Source organism: Planococcus citri, chromosome 3, assembly GCF_950023065.1.
Source record: "Planococcus citri chromosome 3, ihPlaCitr1.1, whole genome shotgun sequence".
Lineage (NCBI taxonomy): Eukaryota > Metazoa > Arthropoda > Insecta > Hemiptera > Pseudococcidae > Planococcus > Planococcus citri.
Window position 1 is genome coordinate 35,832,452 of NC_088679.1, and position 25,564 is coordinate 35,858,015.

Below are 25,564 nucleotides of genomic sequence, written 5' to 3' on the forward strand. Positions count from 1 at the left end.
GTGGTTCAAAAAGTAAGTTTCCCATTCTTGTTTTTCGGGGTTGGTTTGCACTGATCGCGCTGAAATTTCTACCATGGATCAGTGATACTGTGGTTAGTATTTGGTGAAAGTTTCGTTGCAATCGGTTGCGTTTTGCGTGTTTTATAGATGCATAACCATTATGACGACGGATGAACTTCCGTCCAAGATGAAGCTGAGGGGTGTGATCGAGTTTTTTTACCCTTTGAGCAAATCTCCGATCGAATTTTTCCAAAAAGGAACACCATAAATGAAGTTTGATGGCTGGACAATTTGATGAAACTCCAAAAAGCAATTTGAAACAAATAGCATTGCCCAAAAATTAGTGCTCCTTTTGGACAACGTTAAGCCTTATTTCGCCAACAAAATGCAGGGCATAATGAAAATTTTTAAATGGGAATTTGGTAAACGATTAACCACCCTGGCAACAGCCCCTCTGTTTTATTGTGTGATTTTTCAATTTTTGGTCACTCGAAATTGACTTTGAATGGAAAAAACGAAGAAACCTAACTTGTTGTGAATGAGTAAATATTGCAAGTTGGACGCAAAGTTTGGGAACGCGCAATTTATGATCTCGTGCCACGGTGGAACAAGTGTGTTGATCGATTAGGCGAGTATGTAGAAAACTAGATTAGAGTCTCCTCTTTCCAATGATATGTTTACTTTTTTGTTTTTATGAAATATAATATTTTTTACAAAAATGGGAAACTTACTTTTTGAACCACCTTTGTATTTCCTCATTAATGACCATCTTGAACAAAAATACGATTTTCGACAAGAGCAAGAACTAAACCCCCAATAAACAAAATTTTAACGGCTCAATTGATGGCGATTTTCTAAAATTTGTGTTCTTTTTGAGTTTTAATTTTGAGCAAAAATAATGAAAACTATGTTCTGCATGAAGCTTAAATCGACTAGTTATCTGTTAATGAAATTCAACCATTTTCCAGTCATTCTGAAGCCTCCAAAGCAATTTTAGATTTTTCCAGCATTTTTTAATTCTCCAATTGGAAACGAAAAATAGGTAATTTAAACCACCCGAAAATAATTAAAAAAAATAAGAAATTTTCTGTTTGGAGCGAAATTATCGAAACTTGAGCGAATCAACTAATCTTGACTAAAACCAACTCTCTAGATCAAAATTTTGCTATTTCAGACCACTCTGAAACCTCCAGCACCAATTTCGAATTTTCCACGGGCATTGCATTACTCCAGAATGGGCTTAAATCAACTTGAACAGTTAAAAATCGAGTTTTGGCTTATTGTCAACCTATTTTACAAGTTTATTCATGGCAATATACTTGCTGGACAGTGGACACCTCGAGTGCACTTTTTAGGTGTTCGACTTCGTATTGTTTATTAACAAAGCAAGTAAAATATCGTAAAAAAAATACATAAATCGCCTTAATTATGAATTAAATCGTAAAATATGTTCAGAAGAAGTTAGCAGCTCGATTTTTACCTGACTAAATCAAGTATCGCAATTTATGAAGAAATTTAATACGTAGGTAGCTGTAATTCTGGGAAAATTAAAAATTACATTAGGAGTTCCAGAATGGCTGGAAATGGGGAAATTCGGTTGAGTGAGTCGATATTAGCTTCAGATTCAGAACTGATTTTCATAATTTTTGCTGAAAAATCAGGTACCTTTATTTGAAAAAAAAACACAAATTTTGGAAAATATCCACTTTTGAATTTTCAAAAATTTGTCAAAAATCAAAAAAGCAAGCTGTGTAGCAAGAGGATTGGTTAATTGTCGGACGACAGTCGAGAGGGGAAGAAAGAGAGGTTACTAAATTCTTTTCAAAAATCTCATTCTCGTTCAAACCACAAGTGGACACTTCAAGTTCTTCCCTTGTAAGCATTATATTATGGCATGGTTTCCCAATTTTGCTCATTTGATCGAAATTTTTTCGAATTGTGTAGATACAGTAAGTCCCGCTTATTAGAACCGCGGATAATAGAATAATTCGGATAATGGAATGAAATGTGCTGGGACAGAACATTTGTATCTTCTTACATGCAAATTTTTCCGTTTATTGGAATAAAATGAGCGTTTCATTCGGTTAATAGAATTAAAAAATCTTCAAAAATGGGAAAAAATCATGAATTTTGGCAAAATATAACAAAAATTAAATAAAAACATGTGAAAATGGCATAAAAACGCGAAAATAAATATTTTAAATTGGTGAAAATTGGTATAAGATGATGGATTTTTTTTTAAATTTTATAAAAATCGTACAAAAAAGTGTTCAAAACATATTAAAAGGCTAAATGAAACTAAAAAACCAAAAAGTATTGGAATCAACCTCAAAACACATCAAAAAGTAATAAAATCTCAACATATAATTTGGAATTCTGCATTTTTTATCCTTCCGCTTTATAGAATGCTCTGGTTTATAGAATCAAACATACCTGGTCCCAAATCGATTCTAATAAGCGGGACTTACTGTATTTTAAAGACTAAATGTCATTTTCTGATTTTTTTTTTGGAAAATTTTGAAAAATTCTCCCTTGACTTATTTCCCATAAAAAATCAAAGTTCAATAAATTTATAATGGAAAGTTGAAATTTTGTTCATACGCTGTTTTCAACCTTCTAAATAAATTTAATAATATATAGTTTCGAGTCATTTTAAAACGGCTGATAAGTTTTTGGGTTTTCCAGCTTCGGAAAAATTACCTACAATTGAAAAAATCGAAACGAAATCCTGATCTGATAAACTCGGATTTACCGTCGTTGTAACTCTTTTCATCGCTTTGAGCTCAAACTTTTAGCAGGCATCCTTGGCTAACACTTCAAAATGTCAAATTTTCTCCCAGTAAATTTCTAAGTGAAAAAAAAAATTCATAGCCAGATCGAAAAAGCATGCAAGAATGTAGTCTGCCACTCTGGCCAATGTTTCAAGTGTTATTATGAATTTTTAGAATTTTAGCAAACTTTTGTAAATCAAAGTTCTCAAAATTTTAAAAAAATCAAAATTTCACCAAATTAACTAGGAAATCTGAGATTTGGTACCCTATTAAAAATCTGCCAAATTGATTAGAAGTGGTTTAGAGCCGTTTTGAACAATTCTGAAGCCTCCAGCAGATTATTCAAAATTGAAATTTCCACTAAATTTTACAAAAATGAAGATAGCTTCTAATTTGTATATGCGGTGAATTTCACTTAGATTTTGTTTAATGGAGAATTTTTCCGAAACTGGAAAATCCAAAAATTTACTAGATGCATCAGAGTCGGATCAAAATTATCATCAATCGATTCAGGAGGTCGAAAGTTAGGTATGACTGAAATCTTAGTTTTTAAACTCAATTTTATCAAATTTTAATTTGTATAAGCCTAATTTGAATTTTCAAAACTGAAAAATAATCGGATATGTGTATTGAAATTTAGCAGAACATGTAATTTCCGGTGCTTTTGATTTGAAAATATATTTCTGTTGTAGGTTATTCAAAACTCTTCTAATCCACGTTCTTGATGGAATGTACCTAGGTACTCAGGCTAGTCTAATGTTAGGTATGAATTAGAAAGCACTCATAATTGAATGGAGTTTCGCAATAAATCAAACACCGAGATTTTTTCTTTCTTTTTGCCGGCTACCGCGAATGTAAGCTCGATGACGGTACGTTGGGAAGTGGCTGTTGATTTAAACGCCAATAAATGTCGTTTTTTAAGAGTCTTTTGCGACGATGAAAATAGAAGTTACGCAGTAAGAATGTAAAACGTCGCGCCTCGTATACAGTTCCCATTGAGGAAAAAAATCTCATTTGGTGAGAAAGGAGAAAATTTTCTCCGATATTCCTTCGACTTTTATTATATAAACGAGTTTAAATACAGCGTGTAAAATTTATGAAAAAATTATACGCCGAATTTTTGCGCCCTTTAACTCGAAACATTTAACATTGTTTTAATGCTGCGAGAAGAGAACATCGGATCGGCAAAAAGTTTACGAGGAAATGCATAAAGGCGCGGTATATTTTTTGAAAAATATAAGCTTACATTTATTATACGGCGAAAGAGCCTCGAATAACCGCGTTCTGGATATAAATTTTCACTCGCGTATCGTTTTGATTAAGAAATCAAAAAGAAAAAAAGAATATTTCACGCCTGTTACAGGCAATTTGTTTCTTTGATATGACGAATGAAAATACAGCGCACGTGTGTAACGACTGTGCTTGTGCGTATTTTAATACGAAGTCTACGCCGAGGAGGGCACAGCAGGGTATTACGTGGCAAGGATGGCGAGATTTTCAATACGAAATACGCGCATATCCTACAAAAGGGTTTTCTTTTCTTGTATGTGTTTTTTTTCGCGTTTCGTAAACGATTAAAAGTTTATGCCTAGTAGTAGTACAAGTACGAGTACGTTCTTTTTAACCATGTAACCCTGACGGAACAGATTTCTCACTCGAGGGTTCTCTCATTTTTCGAGGTTGTAGCTTCAGTTTTCCAGTATTTTCCGCCATCGTTGAATTTAACAGCGCGTTGGCCCGTTTCGTGCGAGCGAACGATTTAACAACCCAACTTGCAGAACTCTAAAAACTTTAAAACAATGAAATAGGTATCGTATTTTCATTTGAATTACGAGTCCTCGAATGTGCCGCCGCCGGCGTCATCGTTTACCGACTAATGTTTAGCTGCGAGTACCTACAATTCCTGGAGCGTTAATAAAGAATCTAAAATAGGGAAGTTATTTTTTGATTACGATGGAATTAGGTAGGTTTTTGGTGCTTACTGGTCGAGTAGAAGAAAACGTAGAGGGTGTTTCAATGAGTGAGCGCATGCCAAATTTTATTACGAGTAGATTTGAGTCTAGCCAACCAATAGAAATAATAATTTTCGAATGAACAGGGTGCCTATATCTTTGGCATTCGAAAGATCAGTCATAATCCTCGTCCCGAGTGCTCTCGACACCTTTGTATTTTTGCTTGGTTTCAAAATTGCGAATCGTCATACTCATGCACAACTCCTTCAATCCTAAATAAACACGTTTCTATCATCCTTTTTTTGCTTTGTTTTCGGGAATGTAAGGGGGCATGCTGGTTCGCCATTTTCTTGCGAAAGCGAATTTTCTATAAGTCGAAAACTATGACATTTAGAGAAATTTTACAAGAGGGCTTTTTTGTAGAGAATGAAAAAATACAATGACCAAACTATGCAAAAATCTTGAAATTTCATGCAGTAGAACTTAAAATGTTGAAAAAATGAAAAAAGTTATGAATTTTTTTTTGTTTTTTCATGTTGATAGATTTTTTAGGTTCTACTGCATAAACTTTCAAGATTTTTGCACAGTTGGTCATATTTTTTCATTCTCTACAAAAAAAGCTGCCTTGTAAAATTTCTCTGAATGACATAGTTTTTGACTTATAGAAAATTCGCTTTCGCAAGAAAATGGCGGACCAGCATACTCCCTGTTATAATATGCCCTAGTAACATCTTATTGTTAGTTCAGTTCGGATTTCCCGAATGATTTCCAATTCAGATATCTATTTTCTTAAATATTTACAGGGGAAGTATCCCAAATGTCAGAAAAATTTATGAACCAGACAAAACTGGATCAAAAAACATGTAAAAATGTCGTCTATCACCGGCCAAAATTTCAAGTGCTACCTGTACCTAGTTATAGTGAACTATTCGGATTTTGGTGAATTTTTCAAAATCGAATTATTGTGCCCAAAATTTAAAAAAAAAATAAAAATGTCACCAAATTAACCTTGAAAGATGAAATTCGGTATATATCCTATTAAAACACTGCCAAATTGATTGTTGGAAAGCCTTAGAGCCGTTTTGAGCAGTTCTGAAAGCCTCCAGCAGATTTTTGAAAATCGAAATTTCCAGTAAATCTTACAAAATGAAGATGGAAAGCTGAAATTTATACTGTACCCTAATTGAAGGGCGGTTTTCCAAAAAGCAATATTAAGTCAAAAATTATGATTTTAAGATAAATGATGTTTTTAGTGCCCATTTGAAGTCCTGATGCACTTGGAGTATGCAACCCATCCTGAAATTCCTGCATGTTGCATTGGATCTACCCCAACACATACATGTTGGTTTTGTGGTGTAACTCGAGTTCGCAGCGCTTCTGCGGCAGAAAAAGTAAACTGACCTATCGCCTTTTGGAAAAACGATTTTTCATGTTTTCATTTATATGATAGAACCAGTGTTGCAAATCGATGTAAGTCAACTCTAATTCACAATACAAAAGTACACGAGCAAAAAAATTGATTACGAAAAATTTTACCTGTATTTTTTTAAACAAAAATTACGTATTACTTACAATACTATCGATTGAAAAAAAAGATTTCTGATTTTAAAAAATATCTTACCACTATTTTGGCCATAAAATTACCAAAAAAATTTTTGATTGAAAAAAATTTTTTACCTCTATTTTGGCGATAAAATTTACAAAAATTAAGTACATAAGTATTGTCTACAGCACTATCATTTAAAAAATTTGACCTCCATTAATTTGGCAATAAAATAAAAACGAAAATTACAGTACTATTAAAAAAACAATGTTCACAGCTCTACTTTAGCTATAAAATTAACAAAAACATAGTAATCATGACTTATTGCTTAAAGGCACTATAGCTTCATTCAGATGAAATTGGTCGGCCATATTTGGTGCAAAAGAACAAATTGAATTTCATGAAACGTCACAGTGACGTCACTTGACGGACAGTTATGCTGTGCTGTGATTGGCTGAAATCATTCATTTTGCACCAAAGATGGCCAACCGATTTCACCTGAGTGAAGCTATATAGTGCCTTAATTGCGTTTTGGAAAAACGATTGCAATCTGCAACTTACAGAAAAGCTGCATTGCGCGTAAATAAATAGATATTTTGGGTAGGTTAGGCATCATAGGTGAGATACAACCTATAGAACACAATGGCGTGAAAAACTCATTTTTCAAAAAAATTGACTTATTCCCTTTTGGAAAACCACCCTTCAATTGCTATATGTGGAGTCGACTGGCGGTCGTTTCTGACTGGTTTGCAGGCACCAACAGCATTTTGGAAATTCTGGTTTTCCAAAAAACGTAATAGAACCAGTCCACACTAATTTTGGCTTGTATGCTCCCGGTTGGTGCTTGTTAGTGACCTACTTGACAAATTGTAGGTATTCCATTTTTCCAAAATTGGTGTCTGCCAGTTTGTAAACATAGTTATTTTTGTCCAGCAATTTTACAGTTGAGAATTTGAAAAATCCACTGTGCCCTGACTGTTTGACAAAAAAATCTGAAATTCGTTTTATATCTACTTACCCTATTTTTGAATTGTTGCTGAATCAAATGCAAGCGGATATTATCAAATTTTTGTAGGAGTATACAGTAAATATTTCAAATTTTTAATTGAGATTTTGAACATTAGACTTAGCAAAACCATGGAAAAATTTTCGAATTTTTTTTCATCGCTTATTGTTTCATATAATGTACATGAAAATTCGCATTCAAAATTGAGATTTTGAAAATTCAATTTTAATATGCAGGCACAAAAAATGTTAAATGAGAATAAATTTCAAAATTTTAAGAGGTTTCTAAAAAATTATAGCAGATCAAAATTCTAATAAATATTTGGCTTGCTGAAATCCAACACCAACTCCTCTTTAATGTCAAAATTTTCAATTTTGGAAATTATCGTGATCAGTATGTAAGACAAGAATATATTTTTTTCATTCCACAATATGGGTTTATTACAAGGGAGGCAAAATTAAAAAATGGTTGGGTGTGAAAATACAGTTTTTTTAGGACCCCAAGTCCATTTTTGGCCTGAAAAACTCAAAATTCTGAAAACAATTCATCACAAAAATGTCAAATTTGAGGGCTCTTCACAATAATTCCCATTTATAAAACTTCAAAATTGACGAATTCTTCACCCAAACACGATGAAATTAATCACACTTTGAGTTTTTATTTTGATTAAAAATTGGGTCAAAACCATCCATTTGTATTGAAGAGGGTTTCTTCTTGTTGAGAAACGAGACATATTTATGTAGCTTATGAAGGTTACATTTTTGGGAAATAATTACAAGGAAAAACTACAATAGAAGCGATTTTCATTTCACTGATGATGACTTAACAATACTTTGACCAACAAAGTATAAAGTTCTCACAAGTAAATAAGTGGGTATAAACTATAAAGTAGGTAAGTAAGTACGTATAAGAAGAGACGAAACTTAAACGGCTTCATACATCAACTATTACCGCAACATTACTATACCATAAAACTTTCTTATTGTATGCCTATTAGTAACATCTGGTCCTTGTTATCTAGGAAAAATAAGGAAAATAAAACCAAAGATGGCGATGATACGTAATGGCATCGAATCGTAAGTCAAATCTGCGTTTTAAGAAAAATACCGAACTACCTTGAATAAATCAAAAAAAATAAAATTCGCCTTTATTTTCGAACGACCAAAGTGAAAAATTACGTTTACAAATCGACGTCGAAGAAAAATTTTATATTCTTAAACACAAATACACTAGAAGGAGAAGAGTATAAATAATGGGAGTGAGCCAGATGTGCTTGGTAACTGGCTCGTAGTACATTACACTTTACCCGTGGTATACGAGTACATGTATACGAAATATGCCACGAAATTAACCTTTTCACTTTTGTTTCGTTTTTATGGTCCGCTCGTAAAATAAATATTCATTTTATGGAGAAATTCGACTCATATACCATAAGGAGCGACCCAGCACGTGAAAAATTTGCCACAAACCTTTCTGCAGCTAGTCGGGTAACATTCGACGTAAATAAATATCTATGAATTACCTTAAAAATTATATACCTACTCGTATACTACGATTCGACGAAAATCACGTGTAAGGGGGCCTAGGCGCGACTCATTGAAAACGACATCGTCGTATCGTCAGCGTCACAACGTCGACATTACTTTCGTCGTCATCACAGTTCAAAATGCCAATATTTGTACTAACTTCAAACACACACTGTTTACTTTACGTTCGAAATAGAAGCTTTAAAAAATACCGCGGGATACTTAACTACTCGTATATACGACGATACTAGCACAGCGTGTAACTTCAAACCTCCCCAACACATACGTCCTGGTACTTTTGAAACGTGAAAGTTTTCAAACTGTGATAATGAATGACAACCCGACTGGTAAGTGAAAAAACCTTCTGGTGCTTGGCTCGGCCGGAAAAACAAACTGAGCATTTGCCAGCGACTAAACTGGTACCTACTTAAATTTTAAGCCAGGCTGATTTCTTTTTTTCTCACATTTTTTTTTCATATACCTACTTACTCGATGAATGCATCGACATCGACATCAAGTTGGATTTTTAAATGGAAATATTCTTTTGAATTGGTGACTTGTTTTGAAAAGCTTTTTACAATTTTTTTTTATTCTTAATCCCGTCATCGAAAAATAAAACTCGGTGACTTGGTACGTCTTTTACGTTTTATATTTCCTTAATTTCAATATCTACCTCGCTTGAAAAACACTTCGCAACTGAACCAAATTATCAATTAAAATTTATTTTCATTTCTCTTCAACACAGTGCTGGTGCTTTTTGACCTTATGAAATTTTATTTTATAGGTAGTCATTTTATTTTTTTTATACGTGTCGAATATGCCACCGAATAGAAGTGCGTTTTTTTTTTACCGAGGATGGAAATAGACTTGCAAAAAGTGATAGTATTTTCTGAATAGTCATTATAAAAAATTAAAAAGCTAGGTTTTATGGGTTTTAAAAATGTCTACATAAGTCGACTGCTTTCTATCCGAAAGAGATATCCATTATTTTCACCACGAATGTTTTTTTTTTCGCATTTTTGACGGAATTCCAACATTTGATGGAAATATCAATCTGGAAAATTCCATTTCGCAGTCCTGTCGTTGTCAGGTAGGCATATTGAAAAATTGTTTTTTTTTACATTTTAAAAGATAATAACGCTAGAATGGATGCTTTTTATTGAAATATTTCAGTTCATTCAGTGTATAGAGAAAAATATTAAAAGATGAGTGAATTGAAGTTGAATAGAAATTTTAAAAAGAAAAAATTCAATTGTAACCGACAATAAGGAAATGCAGAAAAATAAAGATGAACGAAGTTTCAAATTGGAATGAGCGCATGTCATTTTAATTTTTAAACGAATCAGACCATCCGAAGAAAATATACAAAATGAATTCATCTTTTTAGATGCACAAACATATTCTGCATGCAAGTTTTTCAAGACTTTACCCCCTCACATCTGTCAAAATTCAGAAGTAGGTAAGAAAGATATTATAGTGAGTATAACTGAATTTCATCCCTTCTTATCAAAATTTCTTCAGAAGAGTTTTTTTTCTTTTTTTTTTTGTCAACAATGCAAAGAAAATTTTTAAATAGTCAATATCTTCGCACCAAGATTGTTGTTTTTTGTTTTTTAAATTTTCAGGGTGCATTTTGAATCAAAAATTGAATCAGTTCAACGAATTTTTTTGGGGGTGGGGAGAGGGGGTGTCAATTCTTGTTCTGTTTAGGGGCGTGGAGATGCTAAAATCTGTTCTGGGACAATGTTCATTTAATCCAAATTGTATCCCGCTGTTCAGAGCTCAGGGACGCTTTCTTCATTGGGGCATTGGTCCCTCAGAATGAAAATTTTACCAATATCTTTCAAAGTAGATTCCAGACAATCCCCCAGAATTTTCCGAAGTATTCACTGAACGACCATTCTTTCAAATCACTGTTGTTCAAAAACTTGGTTCTAATCATTCCAGACAACCCCTCAGAAATAGAAAAAATTTATCGCTTTAATTAAAAAACACAACCTAGAAAACTCAATATAAACCTCCTCGCGTAGCTTAGGGTGTAATAATCTAGTATTACATATATAACAACCCCCCCCCCCCAAAAAAAAATATTCTTGCAATTTTTGTACCAAAATACAAAACGTTTGGCCAATTTTTGAAAAAACACGAGTCTTTTCTCCAAACAATTTTGACTAAGAGGTAAGTTTTTTTTGCTATTTTGGGGAACGAAAAGTAATACTTCAAATTATAACGAAGAAAAAAAACAAGTCTTTCTGAAATTTTCACAAAAAACAGATTTTTAGCAATTTTGGCATATGTGGGTACAAAGTAAGATTTTTTGGTAGGTACCTACATTATTTTGATTTGAAAAAAAAACATAAATTTTTTGCGACAAAAAGCAAAATTTTCTGCAAGTTTTGACCAAAGGAGGAAGTTTTCTATAATTTTACCAAAAGACAAGACTTTTTGGCACTTTTGATAGAAAAACGAGGCATTTTGATAATTCTGACAAGTGGCAACTAACGGATTTTTCTGAAAAATTCTGATTTAAAAAAACTAAAATTTTTTGCCAATTCTCTTCTTTATGCATCTGGATTATGAACATCCTCCTATATGTGTTTTTTTTTGTAGATGAGTCAATTCTTTCCCCAAATGACATCTACGTACTAAACATCTTGCATATGAAAAATATTTTAGATGAATGATAGTCTGCTCGATTTTTTCATTTTAATGCGTATCGTATTTTTAATCTTCGTTATAAAATCAAATCAGCTCTCATCGTGTATCGCTTTCAAACTCCAGAGAAATTCGCAATATTTCCAAGGAAGCGTTCAATTTCAAATAGTGCGTGCGAATCAATAGTAAAAAAAAATTATTATATTTACCTAGCGACCTCTGAAATATCCGCCGTTGAGCATGTGTTAACTCAAGATATGAAATTGTTACTCGTGATCTTGATTCTCCCTCGGGCCTGTACGGGTTAATCCCATCATCGCCTTGTACAACGAAGAAAGTAAATAAAAAATAATAATTTTTTGCTCACAACACGCGAGAAAAGTCACATGATATACGCGTTACACTTAATCCAAGGATGAAGAAAAATAATAGCGAAAACACATCGAACGTGTACATATTTTCCGCATCATTCTTAAACGTGTTGCAAGAAATATTGGAAGAATAATGTTCATTTTTATGTATATTTTATCAACATGTATATCCCAACGTAACGTTTATTAAACGCCTTCTTTTTTCTACATTATAAATCTTCTATGTACGTAGTTGACGCTGCGTCAAAATTCTCCATTATGAACTTGAAAATTCTCACCAGATGAAATTTCTACTCGTATTCGCGATAATAAGAAAATGAAAGTTTATATCGATGTTTTTGCTTGACTGAGATTGTTTGTATGCTCTACGTAGGGACGTCTTCATGTCCGTCCGTCTGCCCTTCTCCTCCCTCATCTCTTATTCTCAGATAAACAGAAACAGAACCTGTGCTCTAACACCAGCAGTCTTCCTAAAGCGTAGAAGAACTCTACCTGGTTGTAACAAGAGTGGCGGAAAAAAAAATCACCGAAATGAAGACGAGCTAAACGATCCTACAGTTTTTCGGCGAGTAACTTTCATCGGTTGGGGAAAACACGAGAAGCGTTTCCTGTTGCTTGTAATAGATTTCTTTACGTTATTGTAGTTGTATTTTTCGTCGAAATATTTTTCTTTCTTTTTTTTTTGTACAATAACGAAAAATTCTTTGATTTTTTACTTGACAGTTTAGGAGATGTTTTCTACGAAATTTTACACTGCGTGGGAAGATTTATTATGGTGGAATTTGTGGCTACATGGATGTTTACAAAAATTGCTCTTTTTTACGATATTTTAAATTATATCGTTGCTCATCGGAAATTGCGAGAGGAAATACCAATTTTTGAATTCACTTCCGGTTTTCAAACTTTGTAACATCAAAGATTCTCAACGTGCCTACCTATTACGTGTACTGTATAATGGATTTGAAATTGACTTTCATCGTGAATCAAAACGAGTCCAAAAATATAAAATGAAAAATTCAGTTCTGCAGTCATTTTTTTTGAAATAATATTCTTTTGGCTTGACGAAAGTTGATATATTGGTAAAAGGCAACTCTAAATATCAACCTGGTTTTTTTGGGGAGGAGGCTAATGGAGGGGCATCGGAGATGTAGGCACCTGAATGTATTACCTGATACAAAATAAATAGGCCTAGAATAAAAATCCCGAAGTCTAGACTGCTAAATTTAGATCCTAAAAGTAGGTACCTACAATGGTAATTTAAAACCAGACCAACCACACTGGAGGTCAACTTTATCCAAATAGTAGCACATTACAAACTTGTTGACATCATTTTGCATTTTCCTTTATTGCATTTCTTACAAAACATTCATTCCAAGAGCCTAATAGTGCTCGTAAATTGGAAAACAACTTCGGTATACGAAATTTTGCGGTTCATGATGAGATGGTCTGAATGTACGAGGCGTAATTTTTCGTTCAAGTACAAGTTTGCACGTTATGGGAAATTTAACAAATCGAGTAAATATTTTCCATTCTTCAAGTTGCTAACAAAAATTCCTACAAGTCTGGTATTTTTCTGTTTTCTAAAATGGATGTGTTTTTGAAAGGCGGCGTTCATTTTTTTTAATCGTCTTCTCCGCTATCGATTATTCGAATGAAGAATACAACGCTGTGGAATTTTTTAAATAACAAATTCTATTCTCGTAGCGTTATTGTTGTCGAAAATATCGCGTAAAAAAGCCTAAAAAATGACACCAAGGAGGAAAAAATTCCAAACTATTATACAAATACAATTTGTACAAATACCATTTCTACGTCACAATATACATCTATTGTCATAGCGATGAGAAATTCTCCCTCTTTTAGGTGCGAAAAAAAAATGTCAAGTTTTAGGAAAAAAATTGACCGAAAATATTGACGACGTATACGAAATTTTCTTTCGACGACACAAACAAAAATACGTACAAGGGAAAAAAATATCAACAAATACGTTGCTCAAACAAGTGAAATTATCCTATCCTATCCTGCAGCTGTATAGAGATTTTCTGCAGTATTATGTTAGTCATTCATGAAAATATTAAAGGAAATGAGATTTTCGACAACAATTAAACTTTTAAAACGTCACCAATCCCAAATGTAACATTCATTAAGTTGGTTTGGCTTTAGTAACGTAACGGTAACTTTTCAATTCTATAGCTTTAAAACGGATTTTGTAATTTCATTTTCGGCAAAGTGTAGCTATATTTACTTTGATATACGCAAAGGAATCAAAAGTTTATAAACGTAATTCATGTTGAAATTGTCGAGCTTTATACGACTGATCAAAGTTTCACTTCCATACTGAAATCGAAATGTTTTTAATTACTCTATAGTTCAAAGTTGCAAAGTTTCTTATACGAGATTTGAAACGTTGATGTTTTCCCCCTTCAGTCTACACCACAACCCGCTCTACCAACTCCGTATTAAACCTAATGCTCGAATGGCAAAGATTTCAAAATTATTTGAAAATTATTCCTAATTTTCTTCGCCATATCAATCTTTCAATATAGTTGGCTAAATTATATCATAACGGTTTAATTTCATATTCTGTTTTTTGTTAACGTTGCAAATTTATTAGCTGTACTTAACAAGTTCTTGTTTCTTATAGCTCCGAACATGTCTACGAGTATACATACTATACCATAACAATATTCAGCCATCATTTTGACAAGGAATTCGCTCACAAATACACGCATTATAAGTATACTTGAGGAGCTGGATATCAAAACGCCGTAAGTCCATTTTGCAAAATTTTCAGAAATGAGGAAAAACTGTGGGGGGGTCGGGGGGAGTCGAAGGGGGTCAAATGTGGTATCAGAGGAAAGGGGAAGTCACCATGACCTCAAAACATGAAAGTGCCCAAATTTTTGAGAACCGGGGGGAACGTGGGAAGGGGGAGAAAAAAAGTTACTGCGTTTTGATTTGAAAAAAGACAGTTACTGCGTTTTGATCTGAAACTTGCTACAAAAATCACGCACATTTTATATCAAAACGCAGTAAATACACCGGCACTCTCTTACTGAAATAAAAACACATGGGTAGAGAACCATTTTAATGATTATTATCAATAAATAGTAAAAAAAATATTCAAAATTGAAGCGCCGTTTGCCATAGTGACTGAGTCATGACACAAGATTTTGTTTTTTATGTTCAGGCCAAGTGTGATTATGATTGAACAATATGTTGGAAATTTTTTAAAAGTCTGTAGTTGCATTACCAACAGTAACCACCTTCTGAAATCAATATTTACCAACCTTAAAACACAAAAAACGCTAAAAATAGTGTAGTTACTGCGTTTTGAAGAAAAATTGCTGGTTTTTACTGCGTTTTGAAGTAAATCTCAACTTTGAGTGGGATTTTCGAGGTGAAGCATGGCGGATGGATTTACGACGATGGCTGCAATCGATTCCCTGTTGAATTTTACATAGGAAAACACTCTTATCTCAATTTTCATAAAAATGGACTTACGGCGTTTTGATATCCAGCTCCTCACTTAGTGGCGCATTTCTTCTTTGCGTAAATAATTTGAAATACGATCGTACTGTTTAATGAGACGAACTAAATTTTACCAACGTGATTTTTTTCCCTCCAACTTCAAGCTTTTCTAAATTTAAATTAACGTTTCATTTTCTATCCAATGACTATAAATTTTGCCATGTTGAAACAAACATTAAAATTAATAGGTTTTTAAGGATGGAAAGGTGATTTTTTTTTTAGAAAATCTGATGCGTTTAGTTACGTTGAGAGTCTAATAAGTATTTCAAATGTTCGAATGATTTTTCTATCGATAGTTTTCAAAGTATGTACCTATCTAGAAAAACCTAATTTTTACAAACGTTGCCAGCTTTTAATTTTAGATGTGAAGCCATGTTGAAAAAATGGATACTTACCTAAACCTATTTCACTTACTAAATTGTAATGGTTTTTGATTCTTAGTCCATTTCTGGAGAAGAGACGATTTATACATTTTCAAAGAAATTTTCATTGAGGAGAGGTTAGAATTTAGAATTTTTTTAGCAAATATTTACAAAAGATCTTCATTATCTTTTTCAAGTGTAGGTACATAGGGTTGGTCGTTTTATCAACGTTTTTCGAATTCTAATGGACTCTAGCAAGAAATCATGGCCACATGACTTCAATAAGACGCAGGAAAAATTTCAAATATTTTGTTCAACGTTTGACGCCCTTCCCCCTCCGGCTTGAGATATCGAGCAATTGATTTTTTTACCCCAAAAATGTGAAATTTGTGGAAAATAACGCCGATGAATAATTTTAATTTCACAGAAATCAAATTGAAGGTGAAAGTTGTGTGTTGTATGCCCCAACTTTTTTCAAGATTGCAAGAATTACACATGCAACAACTTTTTTTTTTCTTACAAAAGTTAAGATACATAAATGCTTTGATGATGGGGTATGTGAGTCCAAAGGTGAACCTGAAGAGAGGGGGAAGCAAAAAAAATGTATTTAAAATTTGAAAATTCAGTATTTTTATCACTCTTGAATATTTTATCATCCCATTGACTTCTTCGGGCCATTCTGAATATTGGAAAAACGTGAAAAACGTGAAAAACAAATTCCAGGGCTCGTAAAGACCAACTGAGAAGTAGAAAAGAAAGTTTATCCCTCAAAACTTTTTGAAATAGCGAAAATTTGCCTTATTGAGATTTTTCTAGCAATGAATAATCGATGAAGAGTTTTCAGCATGAAAAAGGTGCAATGAAATAAGGATTAGATAAGTGATTCCAAAAATAATCTTGACGAAAGAATGCTTTAAAGAAGTACTTACTCATCACTGTAGCTGGAATTTTTATGCAAAAATATGATGAAAATATGCAATATTTTATGAAATTTTTTCACTCAAAATGTGCAAAAAATATGCAAAAATTTCAGTTTGAGTGAAGTACTCCTGAAAAAGACTTTTCAAGCTAAAAATACATAATATGAAAACTGTTAATTCAAAACAAAATGAACCCAGTGATCAAAAAATACGTTTTCCTTATTAAAAAAATAGACAAAACAAGTCATTAATAAATTCATAAAGTATTCTGAAAAAAAAATGACTTTATGACATTTTAGCAGTGTTGCTATTTTTTGAATTAAAAAAAATCTTAAAAAACTCAATTTTTTCAAAATTTCCCTTAATATGCAAAAAAATACCAAAAAGTGCTCAAATATGCAGAAAAATGCAGATTTTCCTATAAAATGCTAAAATTATGCAATTTTATCTGAAATATGCAAGATATGCAAAATGATATTGGTTTCATTCGTCAAGAAATTTCATAATTCATGGAGATCTTATTTAATATGCACTTTTTCTAGTGCATAAAAAAACATTCGTCGTCGTGGTTCCTTATCCTTTACAGGACATTGGAAATCGCATTTTTGTGGTACCCGAACAGGGTGAGGCGTATGCCTATTGCCACTGCGATTATTCTAGGGAATCGACGTTGTTTCGAGCTTCCACTAGTAGTTTCCCGTTGCTTTCTAGTGACATCTACACAAGCACCTTGGAGCTAGCCGGGTAGTTTAGAGACCCTGAGCTCCTCAGTGTTGACCTCTATAGACGCTCGAACCAGTTTCAGCTTTTTGATTCTGCTAACAGATGGCGTGCATTATCTGTTAGCTCGGCTAAACTGGTAGTCCCACGGTACTTGGCGTGTAATGTTGATAATTGCACGAAAGATTTTTTTTTTAATTACACGCACAAGCTTGGTCCGCGGCTCTACCTACTACGCCACCGAGGGACTAGAAAAACATTACTTAAGCATAAAAATCCCATCTCTATATATCAGTCATATCACCAAGTGAAAATATCTTCACTAACCTAGGTACCTACCTAAATTTTTGAAAATTAGTGAAAAGATGAAAGAAAACTGGGTGATATTTTTAGTGTTAGGTACTGTATGTCATTTTCAGTTGCTGAAAAAAATCGAAAAATGTTGTCTGATGGTTAAATTCTAGGGTTAAAATGATCAAGAATAGTGATTTTTTTTTTACATGGGAGCGTTGAAATTCAGGATTTTCAAAAACAAAACAAAATTGCGATGTTTATTGTTTAATTTTTTTTTTAAATACTCATTTATTTAGTTTTTGAATTTGTTTCAATTATTTCATGTTATTGTGTTTTTTTGTTTCAGATGGAACAACTGTACATAGAAGTTTTATACACAATTAAATTCAAAGCTGGATCTCCCGGTGGCCAAACATCCCAATACCAAGAAGAATTATATTCCTACGCCCAAAAAGCCTTTAGAATATCAAACGAAATGCATAAACGATATCTTAGCGTAGCCAGCGAAGAAAAAGTAAGTTATTATTTGAAGAGTGATATTCCAAAACTCGCTTTGTCCATTTTTATCAAAGTTGGGTTTTCAGTGGTACCTGGTAGATGAAGTATTAACTCACATTCCTACATCATCAACCTACCAAAATGAGGTGTTAAACTCACCTAAATAGCCAATTCACTAAAAATTTAAAAAAAAGTAATGTTCCAAAACGCGCTTTGTCCATTTTTATTGAAATTTTTTTCAGCAGTATTTAGTGGATGAAATGTATACCTACACTCCTACATCATAAATCCACCCGAATAAAGTGCTAAACTCGCCTAAAAAGCCAATTTACCCGTTTAAAGGGAAACTGTTTTTCCTCTCTCCTGAAAAGTTGTGAAAATGGACAAAGCGAGTTTTGGAATATCACTCTTCATTTATTAATTTGTTGTAAACTCTTGGAAATTTTCGAAAATTGTCTCCGCAGACGAAAAATTCTTATATCAAAACACCCACGAGTAACATCTTTTTATGGTACGTGATAGGTACGTGAAGTACCCAATTTAGAGGTTAGATTCCCAAATCATTGTCAAATATTTTACGCAGAACATCTGTTTTCCCCAAGTTTGATATTTTTTAGTAGATACAAAATTACTGTACAAGAAACATACTTTTTACACGAGAGACAAAAAAAAAATCTAAATATTTCAACTTGTATCTGTAAAATATACAACGAGATACAATTCAAAATACGTTTGTCGCATGTAAAAAGCTCGGTTAAAATTGAAACGAAGGAAGTTTTTGAATTATGTACAAAATGCCCGAAACAATAATAATAAAATAACGAGCTCGTGCTCGCGAAAGACAGATTGCATGTACTCTAAAAGCATAAATCGAATGAGATTAAACATTTAACGGATTTTTACCGGATTTACTAGACACTTAGGATATCGTGCTCGTTGAAAGGAATTCAACTCGTCGGCCCGTCTTCGAGAATAAATTATTCATGACACTTTTCGCTGGTATTTGCCGTTGTTTTCTTCATGATTTCACTAGATATACCTACATCGTCGAGTATTGTAATTAGTAAATCATTGGAGTAAATATTTACTACTCGTAATAGTGCGCTGTGCGCGTCGATTAGGATACATAATTTCCACGGTGGTTTTTCGTGCAGCTTTTGTAAGTTATCATTCGAATTGATCTAATTGAAAAATCCCCCCCCCCTATCCAACAAATGAACGGATTTTCTCGAAGTTACGGATTTGGTTTTCGTTAGGGCGGGGTCCCCTTCCTCTTTGGTTTTCCTTCAACGCAAACGTAATCTCGAAATGGGTTAATTACAAGGTTTGAATGAATATTCAGGTGGTAGTGTGTGTATGTGTGTGCATCTTCAAGGACAACGCATGAGTATTTTCTACCGAGTGACTTTATTAAATTAACATTTTAATTATACGTCGTGTTGGGTGAATTTTATAGCTGTGTTATTCTTAGGTGATCGGAGGCGTGGTACATAGGTAGCTAGGTAGGCTGGTAGGCAGACAGGCAGGTAGGTAGGTTTGTTGTACACATATTTCCGTTACGTGTCATGCATACCGAAATGTTTTCCTTTCTATTTACGTGCTACAAATCGATTTGACGCGTAAAGATATATATCTAAGGGTCTCTTTGTATATAAATATTTTCAACTATTTTTAGCCCTCTTGACGATAGCATGTGCGCTAGATATCGTCTCTATTCAAATACCTAGTCGCGCCAAAGAATAAGAAAAAATACGAGTCGAGAAGAGAATTTTGTTTTTTGGATGATACGTCATCAGCTCACCAAAGGTTCATTCAATGAACCTATTTATCCGACGCATAAGCCATATAATACGTAGATAAATATACGTACCTACTTTTTTCCCCTTCTCGATACTCGTATTTATACTGTAAATAGTATTTACTTTTTACTACCTATACGTACAGTGTACAACGTTGGGCACGTAAAGGATATATTTTCTCTTCACACGTACAACTACCAGCGTGGAGAAAGTATACCTCATAAAAAAGTAATCGATTATATTTATACGCGGCGCGGTGCTCGTTGAATTTCATTCTTTTCATAAAAACACGTCCTTATGTGTATGTAATCAAGATTAACACGTATTGCGACTCTGTATAACAACCCAAAAGCTCATTGGACCTGCGAACAAAAATTAATGTACGAATACACAAAAACCCCTGGCTGGAATTAAAAACCGCAATGGCTGACACTTTTTATAAAGTGGAGAAAAAAAACGCGCGTGAAATTGTATAAGAATACGAAAGCTTAGTGAACTTTTTTCCAGCGCATAGTAAAGAATACCAGAAATTGTTGACATTTTTTACTGCGTATAATATCCCCCTTTTAAATCGTCAACTTGGCCATGTTAATTGTGTAAGCTGGCAAAATGTCGTGGCACTTGTTGATATACGAGTACGTGGAAATATAAAACTAATCCTGTAGATACACTCGTATCTTATGCAAAGAAAAGAAGCTTATTTTTCAAATTAGCAACGAAGTGGGTATAATTCAGGATGTGAGCTCAACACTCTGATACAAAAGTAAAGACTACGCTACGTGTTTGTGTGAAGATCATTTTTCAGTCGTGTTTCATTAGAGTGGATCGCGAAAAAAAAAAATGTTGAGGTGTTTTGAGTAAAGTCAGAGAAGAGCTTTATTTTGAGTTGAAAGTCGATCAGACATTTTTTTCAACTCTGGAGGTACCACTGGAGGGGAGATATGGGTCTTCAAAGAGGAAGTATTGTAGAAAGAAATCGTGTTTTTTTTTGGTTCAGCTTCATCCAACCGGTTTTGATAAAAATGACCCTGTTCCAAAAGATAGTATAATGGTAGGTATTTGAGATAGACACTTTTAGGGTTCTACTGAGCGGTTGAAAATTTGAAAATTGGTTATTTTTGGAAAAATTGGAATTTTAAAATGTTTTTCTGCTGAGCTATTTCCCATTAGTTGAGCTGAAACATCAAAAGATATCATTTTTGGAATTTGCTAATTTCAAAAAATCAAGGAAAATAATCACAGGTCTAAATTTATCTTTTCTTGGTTTTTTGAATTTCAGAACAATGACCAAAAATTTGGCACCACTGTGTTCCAAAATATTTCTCCAGTTTCAGAAATGATATCTTTCGATGTGTTGGCTTGATTAATGTGAAATATTTCAGAAGAAAAAATTTTCAATTTCCTTTCAAAAAAAAGTTGCAAATTTTCAATCGCTCAGTAGAATCACAAAAGTGGTCTTGAGTTTTGACGGAAATGCTTTAGGTCGACGCAGAATCTCAAATTCTATCTTTTGGAAAAAGACCATTTTCCTCAAGACAGGCTGAGTGAAAACTGGAGCAAAAAATACGATTTTTTTCGAAAATTTCTCGTCTTTCAGGATCCAACATCCCCTCCAGGGTCAACTCTGGAGTTGAAGATTTTGTGAGAAGCTTACAACTCAGAATGATGATCCCCACTGAATTTGATTAAAATCCTACATTTCATTTCGCGATCCCTCAACGGTCCAAATCTGGTTTATTTTTGAGGTTTCAAGACGAATAATAAGAAAAACTTGACAGTTTAAAATAGTGTTTTTGGAATGAATTATTCTAGTAAAGATTCAAAAAAAAAATTTCAAAGTGATTTTCTGATTTTTTTTGCGATTTGGGACTGTTTAGGGAAACTCAGACAAATCAGATCGAAACAATGAGTCATGATTCAAATTTAACATCTTCAAATTGAAAACAATCAATACATACCTATGTTCGTCACTTTGTTTCAAAATTTTTTTGAATTTGGAATAAAATTCAGAACTTAGATGCTTGGCCTCAAAGATCCGACTTAAGCCCATTTTGAAAATAACTGAAAAATCATGTGTACCTTATTATCATTAGTAGAATTGAAGATGTTTCGATTCAAGTTCTACATACTTCAAGTTTCATTTTTGTCCTCACAGAAAAACTGGAGCAGAAACTAGAACTAAAATTATAATCATTTTGAATACCTTTACCTACCTAGTTCTGATTGAAAATTTCGAATTTTTTGAAAACCACCAACCCATTCTTAACCCTATTTTATGACCTTATTTCAACACAATACACAGGGTACCCATCCGAGAAATTGCAGATATTTTCACTAATATTTACCTAGATCACAGAAATCGGATTTTAAAGCTGGAAAATTTTTTAAAAATTCTGGTGACTGAAAACTATAGAGTTGGAGTTGAAAAACTAGAATTGAAACGGAAATTTAAAAAAAATAGAACTGCACTGAAAGAAATGATTTTCAAAACGCGTTATTCAGTCCCGAAATTGATGCAAAGGTTACTGCACAGTACAGTAATTTTCAAGTTACCTAATTTTGATGTAATGATTATATAGTTTAAATCAGAGAATGCATCATACAATGGAATGAGTACATCGCCAGGATGGATTTATTGCATCTCTTTTAAAAATTCATTTTGATGTTCTCATTACATTTCTTTGGGGACTCAGTCCTGCAGACTTGGTATTCAAAACATCATTTGGTGGGTAATAATTACATCATGTAGTAAGCAATGATTACATTCCTTAAACATGACTGAGAACCTTGCAGTGATTTACTGAATACAGTAAACGATGTACTGAGTACATCGCCGTACTGCAATGAAATCCTTTATTCCCAAACAGTGAAAAACATATAAATACTTCTCGGGCCTGAATCAAATATTCTACTCGTGGCCATGTCGTTAAGTGCAGGTAGTTAGGAACGAGAGGTCGCAGGTTCGAATCCCAGTTAGGTCGGAAAATTTTCGTAGGTAAATAAGGTCTTAAAAAATTCGTTGCAGTGAGGATTACTTAGATTTACGGAGAAACTTGAAACTGATATACCCCTAACCCCACTTTTTAAATATTGTTGAATAAAAACGATGTAATGGTTACCACACTTCTGTGTAATGGTTACTTCTCTAAATATGTACTGATTAATGCGTTTCATTCCTATACCAAAATTACCGCGTTTTAATGCACTGAGTGCATCGTTTTAATGTAACGATTACTGTTTATTTCTTTCAGTGTGTACTTGAAAAAAAAAATGAAAGTGAAACTAGAACTACAGAACTACGAGCATTAGGTATTTCAGTTTTTTTTCCGATTAGCTCCAGTTCTGAACTGGTTCCGGTTTTAGTTCCAGTTTCAGTTTTACTCATTTTCATGCACAGGTTTATTTTGATAGGTACCTACCTATTTAAAAAAATATCAAAATAATTTCGAAAAAAAAAACATAAAAAAGAATAATCCGAACAGCTAGACTGTTTGAAGCAAGCGTAAATCCCTTCCCTTTTCCCTCCAATGATGAATCTTCGTCCTTCTAAATTAAATTTTAATTCCCCCCCCCTCATCAACTGATTTGTCCAGATTTTCACTGCAAATTTATTATGGAGTGAAAAAACTCCAATCAGGTATAATACCACGTTCATCGAAAACTTGCGATTATCGTAATTATTCCCAAAATCCAAATCCACCTCACACAAAAAAAGAAATATTTCTGCTGACTGGACAACTTGAGCCATCAGTTGGTGAAGGGTCGCTCACAACATTTCAACGCATTAGAGTATATTTTATCCCAACAAAAATTGTCATGAAGAGAGAAAACTCATTGTGCTTATCTTCACCGTAGGGTATTTTTACTTCCAGAATGAGTAACATACGTTGAAGCAATATGTGTTCCGAATGGAGCTTGGTATTTAACGAGAAATAAAGTGGACGGTCGTTAATGGTTTGACGATAAATCAAATTTATCTGGTTTCCGTATTCGTCGTGGGGAAAAAAAGTATCTCCAAACAGTTGGTTACCCTTAGGAGTTTAAAAAGCTATGAAGCTCTTAAAAAAAAAAAAAAATGTGAATGAGGTAGGATTTCTTGTAAAGGTCAAAGGTAACATTGAAGCGATGCTAGCGTGTACGATAATGCGAGATGTGAAAAGAAAAATAGCATTATTTTCCGGTTTTTCGTTTCTCAGATTATACTATTCGCAGTGCTTCGGGTAGGTTATATATTTTTACTCTTACTAGGCAGGTACTACTTTTAGCCATGTCTTGAACTTTCGCATCGTTAGTAGGTTTTATTTTGGAGCTTCCAATGTTTTTTTTAACCTTTTTTTTTCTTTCTTTTTTTAAAGATATGTGACGAATATGTAAATTGGCCGTAACGATGAATGTAGGTTGGATATTTTAGTATAAAATTTTTTTATACTTATAAAAAAAGGATGAAAAACATTTCCACGTAATTTTTAACCGTTGTATAACGATTTTATAATTTACTTAATCCCCGGTTATTATGTTTGCTTTTTATGGAATGAAAAAACGGGCCGGTGTTTTTGTTTTGTTTACCTTAATGAAAACACGTTTTTATGCTACTTACTCGAACCGATTCGACCACCAACGGCCAAAATTGCCATTATTTTTCCTTGACTTTTGAAAATTCTTTCGATACCTTTAATAAATCATCCGAAGACATCGTCGACTTTTTTTTTGACATGGTATACTTTCTCTCTCAAAATGTGTCATCCGTGTGAAAAAAGGCAGGAAAAAAATCGTAATCTCTATGTCTCAACTTTGTTTCCAAAGTTCAAATTGGTACGCTTTTTTTCGGCCTGAAAACCTTAACTTTTTACTTTACCAAATGGAAAAACTCGGCAACTTGATTTTATACCTTCTGTTGGCCGATGAGTTGGCTTTGTAAGTAATTTATATTTAGGTATATATTTTTTGTTTTTACTTTTTTTATCAGCCTTGAAAATAATTAATTTTCTAGGCATAAAATTGTTACTCACTTTTATACGCGAGTGATGTTTTATTAATCGTCGAAAGATGAAGATTACAAAAACAACAAGAATATAATTTTAACGTCAATTAGACCTTACATTTTGGTTATCGCAGTGAAATTTTGTAATTAAGCTTATGAGCTCGGAGCGGTTAAAATATAGCGTTGTTGAAATACTCTACGAATCTGCACCCGTACAAAAGCTCGAATACGAATGTAAATAATACTATAGATATGAAAAGATTAAAGTAAACCCGTACTAAAAGTTACCAAGGATAAGAAACGTTTTGTTAGGTATGAATAAACAAAGGTGTTCTTACATTCAGAGCTTTGTATCTACATATATCTAACTGTCATAACCGATGAGATTACTTAATAGGATTACAATGTTTCCAAAGATGACTGATCTGATTAATTCGTCGAAATTTTATCCAACTCAGCATTCTTCTAAGTTGTGGGTGTTGCTATTCGTATTTGTGATGAAACAGCTTCGTTTGTGAAAAAAAACAACGTCTGAAGGTCACTTTAGAGTTGACTTCGCGACCAGAATTGAAATTTTATGCTACGTACCTATATGTTATACTCGTAAGAATAGTGGAAAACGACGTGTTGAAAAA

The 25,564-nt window shown here is 33.3% G+C and overlaps 1 protein-coding gene across 8 annotated transcripts in view; it reads left to right on the plus strand.

The window, feature by feature from the left end:
* unc-13-4A overlaps positions 1–25,564 on the plus strand; it is a 209,389-nt gene that overhangs the window by 128,125 nt on the left and 55,700 nt on the right. For all 8 annotated transcript variants that reach the window (XM_065354843.1, XM_065354842.1, XM_065354841.1 and 5 more), the window contains one exon: positions 17,998–18,165. In XM_065354843.1, coding sequence (XP_065210915.1) covers positions 17,998–18,165 — 168 coding nt within the window. The remainder of the gene's footprint in view (positions 1–17,997; positions 18,166–25,564) is intronic.